Source organism: Phaenicophaeus curvirostris, chromosome 2 (assembly GCF_032191515.1).
Source record: "Phaenicophaeus curvirostris isolate KB17595 chromosome 2, BPBGC_Pcur_1.0, whole genome shotgun sequence".
Lineage (NCBI taxonomy): Eukaryota > Metazoa > Chordata > Aves > Cuculiformes > Cuculidae > Phaenicophaeus > Phaenicophaeus curvirostris.
In genome coordinates this window covers 9,135,108-9,156,141 of record NC_091393.1, presented here as the reverse complement: position 1 = coordinate 9,156,141, position 21,034 = coordinate 9,135,108, and the positions used below count along the sequence as shown (strand labels likewise).

General features: G+C 38.8%; 1 protein-coding gene across 2 annotated transcripts in view; it reads right to left on the bottom strand.

Moving 5' to 3' along the window:
• Window positions 1–3,084: 3,084 nt before the first annotated feature.
• Window positions 3,085–21,034, bottom strand: part of RNGTT (RNA guanylyltransferase and 5'-phosphatase) — a 189,613-nt gene continuing 171,663 nt past the window's right edge. For both annotated transcript variants that reach the window (XM_069851265.1, XM_069851266.1), the window contains exons 15-16: window positions 7,950–8,073; window positions 3,085–5,756 (exon numbers count right to left, since the gene is read on the bottom strand). In XM_069851265.1, coding sequence (XP_069707366.1) covers window positions 5,593–5,756; window positions 7,950–8,073 — 288 coding nt within the window. In that variant the 3' untranslated portion in view covers window positions 3,085–5,592. The remainder of the gene's footprint in view (window positions 5,757–7,949; window positions 8,074–21,034) is intronic.

Genomic DNA, 21,034 nt, shown 5'->3' with positions numbered 1-21,034 from the left:
ACAGGACCCCAGAGCTGTCAGAGCTCAGGAATAGCATAACCGCTAGGAGGAGAGAAACGGCTTACCTGTTACTCTACTCTTTTAGGACCTTATACCTTACACTTTGGCTCTCGGTTCTACAACGCTTCTGCTGACCTTCTTGAGAGGCAGCTCGGCTGAGTCTTCTGGCTGAAGGGTAGGTCCTCGCTGCTTCATGCCAGCCCTTGCTGCCTTCTCTTGTTCTACTTCTCCTGGTCACCATCATTTTCTCTAGAAAACACTCCACCTCTTTTCTCAGTATCACTGATGCCTGCTCTCCTCTGATCTTTCCACTGGAGTTCCCATACCAAGAGTCACCTCATCATTATTTTACCTCCTTCCTCTGTGGCACATGAGTTGATACCAGTTCCGGCTGCCTTTCAAACCCTTTCTTCCACGAGACCAAACTTGTACCATCTCCATGGCATCCTCTGCGTGGTCTCCAGCTCTTCTTATTGTAATGCACAGCTGATCTGCAGGCCATGGAAACACCCAGCACCCCATTCCACAGCACAGAAATATGTTCTCTTCTTCAAGTTCTTTTCTGTTAAACTATCCTGCCTTTTCCAATGGAATTTTTTACCCTTTGGATTAAAGTTTCTCATGCCTCTCATGCCTTGATGATCAAATTAGTTCAGAAAACCTTGGAAGTATGTTTTGATAATAACAAAATACTGTTCCTCCAATGCTACATAGCTGGCATTTATACAGACCTATTTAATATGATAACCTTATCGCCTCCCCACATTAGAGGAAGATCTGAGTAGAAAAGGTAATCAAAATCTAATTTTCTCAAAAGTATCATAGATGAATGCTCCTGAACACAATTTGTGTGCTTTCTACTAGTCAAAGAGGGAGGAGAAGCAGGAGAGCGAAAAGGGGACACGAACAGTATTTCTGATTAAATAAACTCCTATCATGGAGTCAATTTGACTATAATTTGATCTTATTAACAGATGTTTATTATTTTTACATCCAGTGTTGCTTAAGAGAAGTGCAAATTCTTAGATTTTATTTGAGGTTTTTTGTGATGCTGGAAAATACGATTATTGTTCCTTCATCAAGTTCATTGAGTGTCTTCCACACTTCCACATTTCTGGATGCACCAACATCCCTGGAAGCTTCTCATACTAGTGCTGGTTACAACATGCTCGGATATATCCCTACTGCCAGAATAAAATGAACCCCAGCTGAGGGAAAACCATACTGTCAATGCCTCACTCATCCTCCAGCCTCAGCTGTACGGATCTCGGCACCCAAGAGACTTTTAGCTTGTTGGGATGCTCAGTGGACTCTCTCCAGAGAAACACAAAGAGCACTAACCTATATCCCCACTGCAAACATTAACTAATTGATGCAGATGCCAGCACAAAGAGTATGACTCACCTTTGTACGAGAAACAGGGAGACAGGGTCATGAGGGAGGAAATATGAAAAGGAAATCTGATGTGTACCATCACAGCTGGTAGATGCGGCTTCCATTTCCCTTGGTGAGAATGACTTACAGGGGCAGTACTGCCCTATCCATCAGTCAGCAAGGCTGGTATCATACGGGAACAAGCGTACACAGTTGGAGTGGAGCACTGTCCTCAAGGAACACAAGTTCCATGGGGCACAGGTTTCGCTCAGCCTCACATCTGAGGAAGGGGCAAAAAAAGCAGGTAGGTTGGTGGAACAGGGGAATGAAAGCTTGAGGAGCTATGCCATAAGCAATGATGGTAGAAATCTGACAGTGGAAACAAAGGGATACAGGCGAAACCTAAACCCTGTAGCATTTGCAAACCTTGAATGTGCCGTGGTCCCCAGGGAAAGGGAGAGCAAACCTTGTGCCCTTGTAGAGAAGGATGGAAGCCATGTGGCTAGTGAAGATACTTCAGCCAAACGCCACTCACAGAAATGCTTGGATTTAGGATTTGATTAGAAGTCCAAAGGGAAGCAATACAATCTATGGAACCTAAATGACTCTTGACCAACTAGTTGTATACTTTTAATGAGATTGTAAATTTAATTGACCACTACAAAAATTATGATGCTATCAAATTTACCCTCAATAAAAATATTTAACACTGTGCTCACAAAAATCCTGATAACACAGAGGAGCAACAGACAATGATACACATCACATTGACTGAAAAAGAATGGAGAGGAAACACTGAATAGACATTTGCAGGAGAGATGCAGCATGAACAAACTGGACTTTTGCTCTCATTCTCTCCCTGTTGACTACAGATGAATTCTAGGAAATTAGCCTGCTGTGCTGATGCCTTTGTGAATACTCTGAGGTTGTAAGATACACCTATGCATCACATACTATGCAAACACAAAATCACTCCTCTTAGGTACAAAACCGAGGAGCTGCTATGCTGAGCAGCAGGGATCCTGAAGGGCTGCTCAAGCAAACACCAATCGCACAGTGCGATGTGCTGGTGGGGCGTGTTGGTCCCTTCCTTAATGCAGACAGAGGACCGAGGAGGGGTTAGAGAAGTTGTTGCACCTCCCCAGATATGCTCAAATGCCCCCATTCAGCATTCACACTCAAACGCTAGAAAATGAGAAATGATTGAGAAAAGCACCACAAGAATGGTGCACCCAACAAGCCGATATCAGCAGTGGAGGAAGGATCTTAATCAGAAGGAAATTTCAAAAATAAAGACAGGCTTTTTAGTTCTAAAAAGATGCACTCTAGACAGCTGCAACCTGAAAGAGGAAACTGCCCTACTGCAATACAAGCCCAGGAGTTGGTCCAAGTTGGCTACCAGCTGTAGGTTTGTGTTGGCTAATAAACTGGCAAGACCCACGCAGACCTCTTGCAAAAGTTTTCATGCAACTGAACGTTTGGTTTCTTTCTCTTCTAGTCACAAGAGCAAACTGCACTTAAAAATGGCATAATGGATCATGGCCACCACTGGGCTGGGGGCCTTCCTACCTGAGAGAAAAGCCACTGACGTCTGAAAAACGCGGATAATTTTCTTGGAGGACTGAGCAGCCATAACATCACAGTATCCTTGTGCTTGCACTGGTACCAGGAAAGCACAGACATCAAAATTAAACCCATCATTAGGAAAAGCATTTTAAACCATTGACTTTATTAAAATACTTACTACACACTTTGTAGAGGAATGTACTTCCATTTTCCGGAAACTCCACTGAAACCAAATTATATATGTAACAAATGACAAAACAGTGAATGAATTCATGCTGTACACCAATGAACAGATAAGTTAGGGGTTTTTAATCATCATCATTTTCCTGGAACAGACTCTTCTTTCCTTCTTGTGTTCCAACTCTTGAATATCTAGGAGCAGAGAAAGAAGGCTTGCATTTCCCACAGCAATAATCCCTTCTGATCCAAGTGAAATTCCATTTGTTTTCAAGTTCTTCATTCAACCCTTCCCCAGTTGCTTCCTCTTCCAGAAAAGTGAAAGCAACTGTCAAAATACAAGGGCCACAACATTCAGGAACCTGGTGTAATACAGATGGAAGACAGCCTGTGATGCTGCAGCTCTGGAGTAAGAGACAAACCAGAAGCTCAGTCTTATTGAAATACAAGATGCAAGGCTGGGAAGGAGAAATACAGAAATAACCTGGACATATCCTTTAAAGAATAAGATGTCTTAACCCCATGGACAAGGCTGTAATCATCATAGGCATTGCAATTGCCATAGAACCATGAAGATCAATGACAAAATGTATGTTATGACAATCTCAATGACAAATATAATCTGGGGGAAATTATTTATACTGAGTGAAGAAATAATTTACTGTGTGTTTCAACACAAGATGCACAGAGGCTGCATAGGTTTTCATATCAAATTAATAAGGCTTTTTTTAGGAGATAATTTTGCAACCTTGCATAGGTGATACTATATCTTTTTTATAGACAATATGCAGAAACTATGTACAGTTGAAAAACAAAACTTTGATGAATGCATTTTTCCCCTCAAGTTTTACCATAGTATAAAAAGTAACTTATAGAAGTCCTTCAAGTTCTCTAAAACACATCAGGAATATCCCAGAAAAAGACACTAGGAATGCTGTCCAAATGATGCATTTATACAACAGGTTGAAACAACTAAAGAGGTCACTAGAAAGCACAGTCATAAAGTTTCCATAAAGGAAAAAAATACGCAGGAGTTAATTTTGCATTAAACATTAAAACTCATTTAAACAGAAATGCATTTTAGTTATAACAAATTAATGAGCTTCACTAATCAGATTGCTGAATGTATGACTCATACACTAAGTAAACTAGAGACAGAGCCAGTTCGATCCCTGCTTGATAAATGTACAGTAAACTTTAAAATCTGCATTTGGTTTCCAATTAATCCCAGCTCAGAACAACTCCCTTAGACAACAAGAATGCAGGTTCTCAGAATTAATATTATTATGAACATCTGCCAGTGCACTGCAACAAGAGCCATGAGGGCGTTCATGTGCTTCTTTGTTTGATATAAAAGAAAGTCAGCCAGAGAATGAGCATGGTGCCTCAGGAGACCCAACTCTACCTTTGAAAATGAGTGTCCTGTTCCCTGGGACACTCATACGCTCTCTTTAATGGCTTATTTTGCCCTGCAGCTACCCAGACCAGGAGACTTTCTATCTGATGTGTCGCTCTCCCACTGAAACAACCTTCTTTTACGTAGGAGTTGTCTGACTTTTCTTTTGCCATTTTGTGCCTGGATCTAAGACAAGATTAGCACTGCTTATTACTCTTGCATATCCCAGAGACACATACTTATTTTAGTAATATTTACAACGGTATCACTGTGGAGAACTAAGCCCTGTACTAAAGCCAGTCTCTTAACAGAGACCTTAATACTAAGGATTTGGTGTATTCCTTATCTACAGATAAACTTAAGATAAAACAAAGCTAAAATCAGTCCACTGTACTTTTGCATTAGGTTCAAACAGGGGGGGAAAAACAAACACCCAGCACATTTCCTTTCAAAGGGATGCAATTTACAAGACGGATTTGCGTTTTTAATATTTCAACAACAAAAGCTAATTTTAAAATTAGTTAAATCTAAAGTGGCTTAGTTTTTAAACAACACAGAGCACAAACAACATTCCGTATGCTGTTAAACAGAAGTCTCGGAAATTGGGGAAACTATGATCTGTTATACTAAGGGTTACAAATTGCAACCAGTTGAATAACAGTAATAAAAAAAAAATTCTGCTTATTTTTATTTTAAACACAGCCTCTAAAAAGTACAGCATCCCAATGTTTTCTCAGCTCCAGATTGCTGACATTATAAATTAAAGGTGAAAAGAGATCCATATATAAACAAGGCAGCTTTCCATTGACTTCACTGTACAAGAACAGTACAATGGAGGTCTATACCTTTGGAAAATTCACGTTCAAATACCTTAAGGTAAGGTTGAATTTATCAGTTACAAAACTCTGTCCATTTGTACATGGACTTTGGAAAGGAAAAAAAAAACCCAGAAACAAACAATAAACTCAAAATCCCACACCCAAGTATTTACAGCAATTCCCATTTCTGTTTTTCCAGCCTTCACGCTTGTGTTTCACCTTCCACGGAACTGTGAACATGCAACCTGCTGAGACCAAGCCCTATGTTATGGTAGCTGGCCTTTTGGGCGGTGGGGGTGGCATGAGTTCAGTGTCAGGATCAAGGTGGTGTTTCTGCGTCTGTCCCTGAGAAGCTGCTGTACATCTGTCAATGAACTCAAACAGCATCTCCTTCGTCACTGGATTCTGAATACTGTTGCATACAGCTGGGAACAAAGAACATATTCTCAAGTTACTAAAAAAAATTGTTCTAGTCAGCACTCTAATAATTCAATCAACACAATTTGGCTCAAGCATTCAGCCTGAAACGTGGGCTTCCACAAGGTGCTTGTGTCAGGAGTCAAGTGTCCCTGCTTTGCCCCGCAAAGAGCAAAGCAGTTTAGGAGGCCCCAACCTCATGGGAATCGCTCTTTTTAAAGCAAACTAAACAAGTGCGTGTGTAGGCTTCGTGGGGCAACTCTAAAAATGCCACCAACTGACATCCTATTGAAACAAGCACGAGCAATGAAGGCCGTGTGAGACAGAGCTTTGAAACACTCATCAAATCCAAATAGCTAGAAACAAGACTGGCTTAATATTGAACACCTCTAAATCAAGGTAACTTCCCCCCCAAATACTGCAAATACCATAAACTCACAATGCAAAGTACTTTTTATTTTAACCTTTATACCTTCATGTGGCTGAAATACTTGACACCAAGCAAACTACGTGTCTGGAACACCAGACCGTAAGATGGAGGAAAGGTCATGGTGGCATGCATGCACATATAAGCATAATGATATATTATATCAAGAAATTAAGTAGGAATCCTGTGACTATCTTGGAAGAAAGTACAAAATGACTGGAGGATAATTTATTGCACGTAAGGATTGGCCACAGTATGGATGCAATTTCCATGCCAAACAATCTACCGACCCCCCCCAGGGTATTGAACAGAATTAAGACTCCTTAAACTGTACTTGCAATATAGTATTATGATGAATAATAATCAACATATAATTTTCTGACTCTTAAAAAGACTCTTTTCTTCCCTGAAGAATTCCAGAACCATTCAAAGAATTACTTTACAATTAATAAAACGCCTTCATAGTATTATTTTATTATCATTATCTCATTTATTTTTGGTGAAAAATTGTGTTAAAAGTTGTACTGTATGTGACTTCAGCAGCTGGAAAGCATTATGATTATCAGTAGCTTAGGAATAGAATTTGTGCCACAAGGCTGCTGGTATAACTCTGTATCAACTTTTAAGGGCTGCCCTAGCTTCAGCACTCAAAAAGTGATTCTCTTTTTCAATTTGTGAGGTATCAAAGTAGAAAAGCAAGATGGAGCCAAGGACTTCTTTTGTTGCTATTTCAACCATGGGTAAAAATAAATAGTATTTTTCATCAAAACAAGGCAAATAGAGGAGAAACAATCTAGAGAAAGGAACAACAAAGTCTCAAAGGAGAAAATAGATCTTTTGCAGATTTTGCAAAATGGCCACATTTTGTTTATATAAGAAAATCTTGTCACTGCTCAGGCAGAAATACAAGTAGAATGGGTCAGAGAAAATCCTACATAATCTATGCATGCCCCAGTAAACAGCATGCTACTAAATACAATTAAACTTTACTTTGATACTTAGCAAAAGTCAGTATCAACACGACTATTGTTATTCAGCCTTGCACACTTCTATTCAAAATCTTATGTTTCATCTGAAAGTAAACAACATCATTAAATTTACAATACATGGCAAAATGTTTTTTTGGTAGAATATGTCTCTCGCTATTCTGCAGGGATATACCCCCATGCTGCATTTTTTTCCCTCTTTATTGTTTGTATGACTACTGTAGAAACTTAAGGTGACGTTTTCTCCTATTAATTTTATGGCCCTATTAATTTTCTATCTGCCAAATAATGGTTTGGGTGTTTTGAACAGACATGAAATTATAATGGACTTTTTGTTCCTACAAACTCAACTCACAGTGTGCCACTTTGCATTACATCCCAGCAAACCAACACGACGCTAAGAACTGATGTTAGTTAACTGCTGTTGCAATGCCATCATAAATAAAAACTTTCTTGGGTCTCACTTAAAAGGCATCCCCTACCATCCAAAGTCTCTTTGAGCAAGTATTTGCTGTTCTACAAAGACTTACGCACTTGCTTCTGCATTATCCATTAAATATTGCATCCAATTATTTGCTTAACTGGCTTCATCGCATAACCCTGAACCAAAGGATGCGTGCTGTATAAAAGGTAAACATGACAAAAGATGAAGCATTACTGTAATAAATTAGAGAAGCCAGGACCATACCAGAAATGAGATTAGAGCATCCTTCCTCCTTAAACTAGAACAGAGTTAAAAAAATAAAATTTAAGCCTGAAAAACTTTCAATGCAAATTATTCTACTCACCCATGGCAGTGCTGTAGGCATTTGGAAAGCTTTTGTCTATTCTCTCTCTCATGAAGACCCAGCTGTTGTTCTCAAACTTGCACTCTATAATCTTATTGTCGTACTGTTTCAGTTCTTTTGTCACCTGTTTAAAAAAAAAAAATTGTTTGGGATAAACATATTTTAATTCAAATTATTTTCTTTCTTTTGGGGATAAATAATGGAAGAGCAAAAGCTGCCCTGCATTTTTCAGCAACATATCTCCATCCTACACAGAAAAACTGCACAGACTACATCTCCATTACACATATACTCAGCAACTCAATGTTTTAAAGATACTTTTCAAGTCTGCTGTCAATATACAGCAATTATATTATGCTAAAACATCAGCAGCTCTAACAGAGAGGGAAAAAAGTCACTTCTGGCCCACATGCAAATAGGTTTCCATGGGAATAAACTGCTTCCAGTGTAAGTGCTACTGCCAGCCTAAGTGCACGAAATGTATTATCCATGTTTCATCAACCTTCTTTGTTGAAGGTCTCAAAGCCAAATGTCAGATTTCAATATCAGAAAGAGCTTATGGAAAAACATTCCACTCTATATTACTGAGGATTTTTCTTTTCTTGTCTTTTTGTGTGTGTGTGTGGTTTTTTTCTCCTTTTTACTTTAAAACTAAGATTGTAACTCCAAAATCATGCAGGATTTCAAATCACACGTGTTCCACATCTCCATCAGACCTCTCTTTATTGATTCATAGATTCATCAGCAGCCAATATCCTGAGCTATTTGTCTTTCCATTTGGCAACGCTGTGTGGTTTGTAAATGTAGTTTATATGCATTGGACTTCCCAGTTGTTTCGGCTACTTCATCCTATGCATCCTAATCTATGATACAATGCAAAATTTTCAAGTAACCATAGTAACCCAAGAACCTTTTCTAGCGCTTTAAGAATTTTACCCATATACTTCACTTTTTTCTAAAAAGCCTCTTCAGAAGTATAAAGCTGCATTTAACTGCTAGCTGTGTTTAGTTTGATATAGTTTACCAACAAAAAGCTGTACAAGGTAATATAACACTTTGGATTCAGGATCTTACGCATAAATGCTCTCATAAAAAAGGGACTGGTTATTGCAATTCATTAGCATAATTTTTCACCTCTGTTGTCTACTTGCTCCTGAGCGGTGACATGGGAATTTACTACTGTCAGAGGGATGCCGATTTGAAAAAGGCCATAACTGTCTCCAGGCAGCTTAAGAGCACATACAGTAGAAAACCCCATGAACCCATTTCCCATTAATTCCCAGATAAAGTCAATTAATTCATGAAAAGGTCCTGAGCATAGACTGAGTTCTCCCATACTGCACGGAATAGGATTTATTCTCAATTTCATAAACAGAATCCTAACATTTTTCTTGGTATTTACCCTGAATACTTGTGCTCATTCCCAGATAGGAAGCCCTGGGATTTCACTTGTCAACTGAACATGAAAACAATTTTGTTAAACCTACTTATGACCAAGGCCTGTCCTGCTGCAGGACTGACAGAGTCAGAGTCAGGTTTTCAAGTCACACATTATCCCTTCCATCATTCTACCACCTGCAAAGAGATTTTTTTCCTAAAATCATTTAATACTTAAGTGAAGTTAGCATTTGCTAATGAACCCTTGGATAAAATCAGCTAATTGCCCAGGTCAGCAATCTTTTCCTTTGCAGCATGCTCTGCACAGCACATCACTTCTTTCCATCTGCACTGAAAACCTATATAGAGTCCAGATGTTTGACTGACATATTTGTGGATATATTTATGTTCCAGTAGGTGTATGTAGAAAAACATATCCTTTTCGAGCGTGCTATGGATACATAAACCCAGGAAGAAGCTCTTGGCTGTGCACTGCCTTGGGAGGGTGTACTACTTTGAAAACAGCTGCCTAGTGGAAGTGGAGGCAGCAGGGCATATGACCATGTGTCTGATTTTCTGCCAAAGCAGGGACATGTTAGAAGGATCACTTGCTAGAGAGAGAAATGTATAAAGCTGCAGGGAATGACTTCAACTAACCAACCGTCTCATAAAGCCTTCTCATGGTTTATCATTCTTCTAGTGTTCAGATGCTCAGAATAGCAATAAATTAGATGGCAGCTTTATCCGACTGTGGCAATTAAGCCATATTATTAACTATCTAGATACTTGCTTGGCCAGTCATTAGCAATCTGGAAGGTAAATCTTTCCACAAAATATGAACATCTGCCAATGCCCTGATTTAAATGTTTTTTTCCCTGTTAGAGACGTGGTGAACATAGTCCTTAACAATTGCAAGTTGTAGTAATTGTTTTACAAAGGAAGAAATACAGCACCTGTTCTTCCCTATACTTCGTTAAGTGACCTCAGTCTTCTAAATTTACTTACTGCAACATTTATGAGCACATTTTAGGAGCTGCTGGGCATTTGATCAAGACTACAAGTACTCTGAGCAAAACATGCTTTTTGGCATTAAAAATACTCTTCTACTGTTGCATCTTGGCAGATTTCTAAACAGGAATTGTCCATGCACAGGACTGAACAAGACCATAGTGATCCTTGTATCCATAATCAACACCTTCGATCCACCTGTCATTTCCATGCTACTTTCTGGTATTTCAGCTTTATAGCAGGACATGGATACTGTCAAATTCAACTGTCTTGAATTTCCTTCCCTTTAGGAATTCATTCTGGGCTGCTCAGAACAGCGCCTTCTCAATTATCCCTTTGCAGTATCGCATTCATCCCTCCTTCTTCCCCTTGAAGTATTACAGCCCATAAGAGTATCTAAATAATGCGCCATCATTTCTCTTCCTAAGAGGTACTTCTAGCCAGTGCTTCAAAGAAATGGGGGCAGTATCTTAGGAATAATGGCAGTTCTCAGCCAAAATTCGTATTCCCAGGAGCAGTGATGCTTTTGGTACAGAGCCAACGCTCCTGTGATGCTGTGGGTGAAACACTTCAAACCAGCATTCAACAGTTTTAAGACAGAAATTCCACCACATCAAGGACTCCATGAAGCCTCCCTTAAATATTTATCCCTAGCCTATTTTCAGATAGCCAGTTAGAATTAGAAGCCCAGAGGATCATGTCTCAGACATGGGGATGTCAGAGGTGGTGTGCGTCAGAACAGTTGTCTCTGGTCTGGGCCACAACCGTCTTTAGCAAGGACGAACACCAACCCATAAACAATTTTCCTTTCAAGAGGAAGGAGATTGTTCCTGACTGCATTCAATCTAGTTATCAGGAACCGGCTCACTCCCCCAACAGAAATCACCTCCCAAAAATACAGATGAGCTGCTTCCTGGAAGCAGATTCATTACCTAACTGCTAGATTGTGAGATGTGATTGGAAAAAAAAACGGGCAAAGAGCTTTACCCTCATTTCAGCAATAGCTCATTATCAAATCAGACTGGTTGTAATACAAGACCATTGACTAAGAATGTCAGGCTACACAAAGATAACAGTTATCTTCCTCCCCCTGCTTCCCACTGCCATCATCATCTGGGCTGTTCACTAGGAAAACCTTTGGTGGAGTAAGATTATTCTTTTTTCTAAGAACAATGACAGAAAAGATTTAGGAGATTTCCATTTTCCAGTCTCCTTCCATCCCCTATGTTCAGAAAGAAATACAAAATATATTTTAAAAAATGAAATATTTAACTCATCTCAAATTATCTTGCCTGGCAGGATAATGGAGACACTGAGATGAATCACAACAGTGTGTTTATATGCAGCCACATTTAATGTTAACCTAGAGTAAAATGTGAAAAAACAATATATCCAGCTGAAAAAGAGTAGGAACCATTTACACTGAATGTAGTTAGCTCTAGTTCTGCGAACATGCCTGCATTATCTCTGCCGACTACCAGTGGCCAAGGCTTTTCTGTGCATCTCCACAGTGCACTTCATTGTCAGACTGTTCTACCTGTTGAGTCCTTCTTTCAGCTACTTGAAGAATGCACACTTCCTGTGAAGACTTCACTCAAACATTAATTTCACCACCATAAATCCTGAAGGAGAATGAAATTCCAGGACAAACTGTTACTTTACATAAGAGGTATTAATAATGAGAATTTAGATTTTAGGGTTAATATTTCAGAAAGCAAGTCTACAATGGACAAGCTTAAATTTTACAAATGCATCCACCTCCCCCATATTCAAGTACTTTACAAAGAAAAAAGGAGCTAAGCTTTTAGATAAATGGAGACTTGTTTGTAAGAAACCCTGTATTTTCATATACTACTTTTTTTTCAAAGCCATTGAAATTATTTTAGCTCAGTAAATAATCCCCTTTAAAGAAAGTAAAGTTTGTAAGCAAAATCTTAACACGTTCCATTTTAAATGTTTTCTTTCTTTAAATGCCTTTTGTTGCACTTTCCCCTCTATTACCAAACATTCATAGAAAAGAAATATTTCAATTCACCCATTTCTATTGCTTATTCCACATCTCTAGTCATCAGCCTATTTCCAAGATCCCAGAAGAACCGACTGTAATAGTAGATGCAGAAAAGTTTAACTTCCATGAGAGAACAAACGAGCAAAAGCTGCAGCTGAAATCTCATGAAATTAAAAAGATCTTTACTTCTAAATACAGAATTTAAAAAAGGAACCATAACAGATAGGCAAGATAGATACTAAATGTAATGGCTTTCTGTTGTCTAAGAAGAAGCTTCCTTTTCTTTTTCTGGCTGGCACATGCAATGAAGGCATTCCTTTTTCGATACGCTCAAGTACACAAACTTTTCTTTTTTAAACACAAGTTCCAATACCTGGAGAGCAGAAAATTTTAAAGCTGCCACATAAGGCCTGGAAAGTAATTCTTCCCCTCTCTGATATCATAACTAACTTCTCTCCTTTAGGATCCATTCTCACACCCAAAGCAAACAAACAAATGAAAGCAGCACATGAGGGAGAAACCTTTTGGTTGCTTTCCAGTCTCATGCCGCAGGAGAACTGGAGTCCACACTTTCTCTAGTCAGCCATCCTGCAAAAATTAAACCACATTTTTCCAAGAAATGTCCCAAACCCATGGCATTTGTGAGCTCCTTGTTCTGAGGGTACTGGCATACATTCAGTCACAAATGACAGCTCAGGAAATAAAACCTGTCTAGCAAAATAGCACACCTCAAATCCTGATTTCTGCATTACTCTCAATTGCTGTGGCTGCCCACAACTATGAAATACTCACACTTTATTTCTAAACTTCTCAAGCAGTGTGGAATGTCCTAGACACAAAGAGAATTAACCTGCCTGGTGGTACTATGACTCCATAGCAGTACAGGCATCATCTGAAGACCAAGGAGAAGCAATGACAACAGTCAGGGAGCAAAAAATCCCCACATTTACATGGAAATTTAAGGAAAGAAGGTGGGTCAAGACTTCCTGAAGGAATTAGATGGAGAAAGAAAAAATAAAGAAGGAGCAGTAACCGGAAAAAACAGGTCCTGAAGATACAAAAATAAGCCAAACTCAAAATGAGATCTTTTTGGAGACTGAAGACTTCAAGCTGACAAGCAAATTCCAAGGACCCTCACGTCAAACCAAGGCAACTGAGAGGAAATGAGTTGTAAGAAACAGTGTTCCCATTTATTTTGAGAATAATAAAGGAAAGCTTCAAAGTGCATGGCTTTAGTGCATGCCCAGCTTTCCAGAGGAATGTGCGTATAGGCAAGGGCTATCCTGGGAAAGCACTTTATCATAGATTACAGATGAGAACATGAGTATAAGAAATTCTAATGATTTGACTACGATTCTAAGATAGAACAAGGATATACAGTGCAAGTTGACAGAAGAAAGCTGTATTCATGATGTAGGAATGATTCCAGGAGGAATTTCCAGCTCCTGAAAGCCAGCCTTAAACCTGATTTGTATTTATTCCCTCAGACTGCTTTTGCAAAAGGGAGTCTGCCTCAAACTGACAGCACTGCACGCTAAGACACAAAGATCCAGAGGGAAGAGTGATGCACCAATAGTAAAGAACACACTTTGACAACACCACTTAGCTCATTCATAAATTATGAATTTTGCATGGCTTGCTATTCTCAGTTTGCAAATGGAGAAACAGAGAGACATAGTTTGTGGTCACACAACAGGGAAAACATTTACCCCCATTAAGTTCTCTAAACCTGATCTTAATTATCCCTCAGGTACTTCCATTCATGCTACCAGGAAATCCCGTGACACAGGAAAGCTGAGATCTCTTTAATAATTTATCAGAAGAAACAAAAAAAAAAAAAATAATCTTCCAGAGACAAAGCAATCCTATCACTATTTTACAACCTTTTCTATGCCTCAAAATAAATAAAAGGTAGCCTAGATGGCTGTGTCAGAATAGAATGAAGAGTTTTTCTGAATTTTTCTGCCTTTCACATGTTGGGCTTCACCTCTATAAGGATGGCTCTTTTGACAAATGTTTGTGTTTATCACACATAAATTCTACAGTGTATTTTCTCATATGACAGTTTTTCATCTCTTCTTTGTACCCAAGCTATTGCCACAGTAGGAGTCTAAATTAATCTCATTTTATCTGTGCTTTTTACACCCTACAAGGGATTCTGTCACTTGCTGTCACACCGCTGGGGATGGTTACAGGGTGACTCCCTGGGGCTGGGCTATCAGGAGCTTCCCAGCTGCCTTTCTGCTTCATCTAAGGAAAAACTACTTTTACGAGTCAGATAGTATCTGTCACTATTCACGTGGGCCCTGGCTCTACAAACTCTTATCCTTGTCACCAATATACCTCTGAGCAGCTTCCTAAGATCAATTAGCCCACGCTAATCAGGATTGGGCCCTAAACCTAATTCTAGTCATTGCTTATCTGGCTTCTGAAATGTTCTTAGAAACCCTGGTTATATACAGCCAAAACATAAAAATGCCAAATGATAACAGAATAAACCAAAAGAAATTTAAACTAGAACCCAAAGTAGCAAGTAATTGGAAGCAAATCTTTTAAACCCACTTGTACTTGTAACAACACACAGCTTTCAAATTACAGCCATTATGAATCATATTCTTTTCTTCCATTTAGATCCCAAACAGCCAGCTTTATATGCTTAAAAGTTTCTTCCCCATAAATCAAAATTCACCACTGAGAACAACTGTGTTAATGCCACAAGGAAATTTGTTTGCTTTGTTAAATTGAGCTTCAAAAAAGCATGAATTGAACCTACATTTCTGATCATAAGTAATGCCTCATCTTATATCCATTCAAAATGTTTACTTTATTAAAGCTTATTATAAATGTACTGTCTAAAATGCAGCAGCATGACTGTTCAATTTCCAGGCCATAATTTTATGATAATCATATGTAATATATTCATATGTCTACTCCAGTGCCTAACAAAGCCCAAACTGGTTTATTAGTAGCTCTGCTTTCCCCATGGTTCAAATTTCTTTGCCTCAGAACATTACTGGATAACAACATTAAGAAATATATAATCTAAATTTTACTTTGTATTCTTCACTATAGTGGGCAAACAAAGGAATATATAACATTGGAAGCCGAATTTGACATACGGACTTTATCAAATACCGGTATCTAAGTGATATGTAAATTATTAAACACGTTATGCAAGCATTATTAGAAGGGTGGGGGTAGGGAGCAAGATTATAAATTTATAAATGTTTTCAACGTCTAGAAATTCTATTAATACTTGAAAACGTTGAGATTGTACAGAGAGAATGTGCACATAAGCTAAGATCAGAACTAAGCAAACTCGCTTTTAATCTCTTATATTTAACATGTGGTTCAGTTTTTGCCTAGGACACATTTAGAAAAAGTAGCACATTTCTCCTTCCTACATTTCAGAGGCAATTCCTAGTTGTTGTTCCTACAACAGAGAGTTGTAGGAAATAAAAATTCACACAAACCCCATCCACTTTGCTAGACTGAATGGTTTGTCATCAACCAAGCCTCCTATAAACCAAAGGGCTGTGCAAAAGAGGAGAGCTCAGAGCTCAGCCTTGCTCACCATAGCTTTTATATGGTCTTTGTTATATTTAGTGTTTTAAAAGAGTGACAGGTCTTGGAATCACACAGATCTCTTACAGCAGAATAACTTCTTTTTTTTGAAAGAAATTTTTTCAGGTTTTGTATTTGTTTCATATAAGAAAGCAAGAACTTCAAATTTTTGACAACAGGACAACAAAGTAAGTCAAACTACAATGATTTTCAAAGCCTTGCCATTTACATCTGATCACCGAGATTAAAGTTCACAACCCTGCTGACTCAACCTCCACTTTCGTTGCTAATGACACAGGATGCGTTTCAGGTGACTGCAAGAACCACTTACATGAGGGAGCTGATCAACGCCTTGACGAAACACTGCAATAATAATGTAAAACACAAACCCAAGAGCTGTGAAAAAAACAACAAAAATCTATTCAGCAGCGCTATAAAATCCAAACAATATAAGAAAGATGCGTTGGGAAACAAAGCTGCAAAAGGCACATTAGGGATTTTTCATTTTATTTTTCATCTTTCTAAGATTTCAATTAGAAGGCAAATAATCTTTTTTCCCATTACTGATAATACATCACAACAAAAAGATTAATGGCTCTGACTTAACGCAGACTTTCAAAAATTAGCTTTGATCAAAGCAACTGCAGTAATGGAAAGTCAACTGCCCTAACTCACTTCTCAGCTGTCTTTATAGCATTGAGCTGGCTTGAACTCCCTCTCTTTCTTCAATAGTTTGTCTTAAACTTCAAAGCCTAACTGGCTTTCAGGCTTAAATCATGGAAAGCTTTTTTTTTCCTCTCCTTCTTCAAAAGCAATTAAGGACTTTCAGTATAATCTGACCTATAATCTAAAATCTAAGCATTCAGGTCGTCTTGATCATTGTGGGGTTACAGAACGGAAGGGCCTGATAGGGAAGTTAATCAAGGCTCAGACACTGCAAATGGTTTTACGGTGCCTGCCAGCTGATGAGGTCAGTCTTCTAAAAGTAAGGTAAGCAAAAGCTAATCTATCAATGGCACAAATTTGTCAGTAAATGAGGCTCTAGAGGGGTTCTTACTGCTTCACCTTTCATTGCAAGCCCCTCCTTCCTTTCCATTCGTTATTATTAATGAATTTGCAGTTAGGAAGCCAGATTTCCCAGGACACTACAGTAATAGATGTGGGCTGGGGCAATAAACTGCAAACTGAGAAATGTACAATATTCATGACCTTGGAAGACTCACAACTGACTTCAGAGGATTTTATGGATTCTGCCAGACACGGTCTGAGAAATCTATGAACTTCTTGTCTGTTTGGGCTGCAGTGTTTCTAGGGAAATCAAGTATTTTATCCAAGTTTCTGTTCTACTATCATAGAATAACCACTGGGTTCAAAAAGACTTCTTGGATCATGAAGTCCAACCATTCCTATCTGCCACTAAACCACGTCCCTGAGCACCTCTTCTATCCATCTTTTAAATACCTCCAGGTAGGTACAGGATTACAACTTTGAATGGCGAGAGCTGACAACAGGAGATAATCCACGGTTTGACATTTGGTCCTGCCCAAGCCCTAACAGACAGGAAATTTGGGAAAGCCCACTGTACATGAGCACAATTTTCATGGCTTTGCTCATACACTTTGTTATTGTATGGTAAATCAACAACAAAATAAGTGGCAATATTTAGTCTTCATTTTTATTTCCCCGACACAGCTACATCCAGTTAACCTGCATAAGCTAAGGCAAGCAAAGCCAAGGAAAAGTCTCTTGCATTTTCTAACCAGATGACCTTTCCAAAAATACCCTTGTCATAAAGGGGTTGTTTATCCTGGAGAAGAGGAGGCTGAGGGGAGACCTCATTGCTCTCTACAACTACCTGAAAGGAGGTTGTAGAGAGGAGGGTGATGGCCTCTTCTCCCAAGTGACAGGGGACAGGACAACAGGGAACGGCCTCAAGCTCCGCCAGGGGAGGTTTAGGCTGGACATTAGGAAAGAATTTTTCACGGAAAGGGTCATTGGGCACTGGAACAGGCTGCCCAGGGAGGTGGTTGAGTCCCCTTCCCTGGAGGTGTTTAAGGGATGGGTGGACGAGGTGCTAAGGAGCATGGTTTAGTGTTTGATAGGAATGGTTGGACCCAATGATCCGGTGGGTCTCTTCCAACCTGGTTATTCTATGATTCTATAAAGCTCTGGCCTGCAAAGACCTCCGCGTGGGCCAATGCTTAAACTCTCCAGAATTCAGAGCACAATCTGAATACGCTGCTCAAGTGCTACAGCTGTGCTTGAGCAGCTGTCCTCTCCCACCTGAGGCCCAAGGTTAAAACAGTAATAGTTCTCTTAAGAACTACAGCTGAAAACATGTTTTGCTTTTCACATGATGTAACAGCATTACAAGTAGCATCATAAAACCATGCTACAGCCAACCCATGTCACCAACAATTCTAGCCAGGAAAACATAAATTCTTGAAGGTTATTCTCTAGAAAATAGGCAGCACTAGAAAGGGATTAAGAAAAGAGAAAGGAAAAACAGGTAATGGCATGGCACTGACCTGCTGTCCAATAATCTCCAAGTGTATTTTTACACACTAAACCGACCTCATTAGTTTCCTTTAGATAAAAGAGTTTCACATACATAACTCTACAGTTGAAAAGCCCAAGGTAAATGGGAGTTGATTTGTTAGGCAAGACTGCACACAGCTGGGGAACCCATGAACTGAAACAGTTTGTAGTTTCCTGCTATAGCTACTAGCACTAATTACTAATTACAGAAATAGTCCTTAAAGTTTTGAATGAAATCTTAACAAGCTAGTAATTAACTAATTCAAGGTCTATTTGGTTTAGTGTTAGCTTCAGCACTGTAAGTCCAAAACCTTTAAATCACTGATCTATAAATGTCCTTTTAAATTATTCAGTGATGTCCTTTCTTTTCCTTCTGCTGAAGTTAAGTTAGTCTGAAATCTCTTTCTGTGCATTAATGGCACCCAAGGGGTAACCAGTGGAAAGAGAATGGAATGATGTAGGAAAATACAGTAATTGTGTCATGCATTATTGCATAAAAGAACAAAAACATTCTTCTCTCTTAATTCTGCTTTTGGATTCTTCTGCAATGGTCAACAATCATATGTGGCTAACCACGACCCACGAATGAAATGAAGCAGAAGCTGGGTTGCACGACTATTAAATTACAACTGGGTAGGTTAACATATGATACTAATAGGGCGTTTTATTTCTTGTGTGGCCCAGAATTAATATGTAGGTGATGAGAAGCTACCCAAGGCAGTGAGGATCGTGCTTGATGTGAACCACCTCTACAAGACAGCCCAAGTCCCAGCAGACTGAACAGCTAGACCAAGACACTCTACAGCAATATTTTGCTACTCCCTCCCACCTGGAGCACTCTCAGAGACTTGAATAAACCAGTGAAAGAAAGCTGGATGACTTCTGCAGAGCTGAAGTTGGAGAATTATCCTCCAGCAGGACCCAGGTCTTTACTTCCCTTCTGTAACAACGCTGATTCCCCTGATTTGTGTATGAAAAATAGGTAAAACCCTCACATCAATGCCTGTACAGAATACAGCGCAGCATCACATGAATCTACCAACCGAGAACACGCTCAAGTATTTTTTATTACAACACATTAAGCTAAAAATCAATAGACTAATTTACCGAAACAGTTTTAATATTTCAGCTAATCAAGGGAAAGTAACATATTTTCTCAAAAGCAGTGACATTTCATTATAGCATCCGGTTGTAAAGTCAGTGGAAGAAATTTTTCTATATATCAATTACACAGTAGCTCAATGAAGTTAGCCACATAAAAAGCAATATTGCATATTTACAGTTTCTTCCCTGGTAAATGAAAACTTCAGCAGTTCTTGGCAATACAAACAAAATGTCTGCACAATGGTTCTAACAAAGCTGCCACATCTCTGATCTTTCCTTTTCAAATCTTTCTACACCATTTTTCCCAAAGACATAACTTGCTATTTTCTCTATAATCAACCTTTTTTTTCCTTTCGAGTGAAGCAGAAGTGGTATTTTGAAAACTTCAATTTGCTGAAATACAATAGCACCACTGAGCTCTGTTGTTCTTCATTTTTATTCTCACTTTAGGCTAAAAAGATAAAACTGCAGTGGTTTTACTATTGTCAAACAAAAACTAAGTAAATAATGGTTTGTTGACTATTACATAACAAGATACTGCATCACTATTGTTCAACCAAGTCTTAGTATATATGTAATTCTCCTTCTCAGATGTGAAATTTTATAAGTACTATAATAATTCTGGGATATTGCCAAGCAGAGACACTTGCCATGAAAACTGTCAAAGCAAATTTTATGAAAAAAAAATTAAGTATTTCAATGTAGAGCATATAAATAGATGAACGAATTAATAATGCAAAAAAAATATTCTTACCCAATATACTGTCTATGTACAGCTTCACTTTCCCTTAGGATTACTGCTCACTAGGTATCAAAGGCATTCTTTGAATTGTACAGGAGCTATTTATCATTTCCTTGGCTGGAGATAAGCATCATTCTACTTGCACTAGTATGAAATCTCTTTTTGCCTACAAACCAGCCTTTCACAGGCCCAATCTAGTTTAATTCCACCTTCCTCCTTATTTGCTAACCTTGTGCAAGAGCCAGCAACTGTCTCATCAGAGGTCCAACAGACCCTAAGCTCACAGGACTTAACCTGGTTTTACAGATTATATTGAGGATAGAAATGGCAGGAAAAAAAGCCCCAGATCTCTAGGAATCTATTAGCAGTAGCTGAAGTGACATTTAAGCCATAATGCTTGTCTGTGGGGAATACTATACTGGAAATGCTCACTTACAGTTAAAACCGCGGTACAATAAGAATTTGGTTTTACTACAGCCTTTAATCTCACAATTTGAGAAGTCCAGGGAGAGTTGCAAGACGAGTATTTGCATCACTACTTTAGGTACTTAAAATTTAGGAGCTAGTTTTGGTAAGTAATCCAACACTGAGAGAGACTGGTATCACTAGAAAGCAATTTAAAAGACCCAGCAAGAAAACTCAGGTGCTTTTCGTAGAGATTCTTAGATTCACCCTGGGATTCATCTGTTTTCCACTGTCTACACAGGGAGCCAGTGGGGTACACAGGGGCTGAAATTAGTTTGT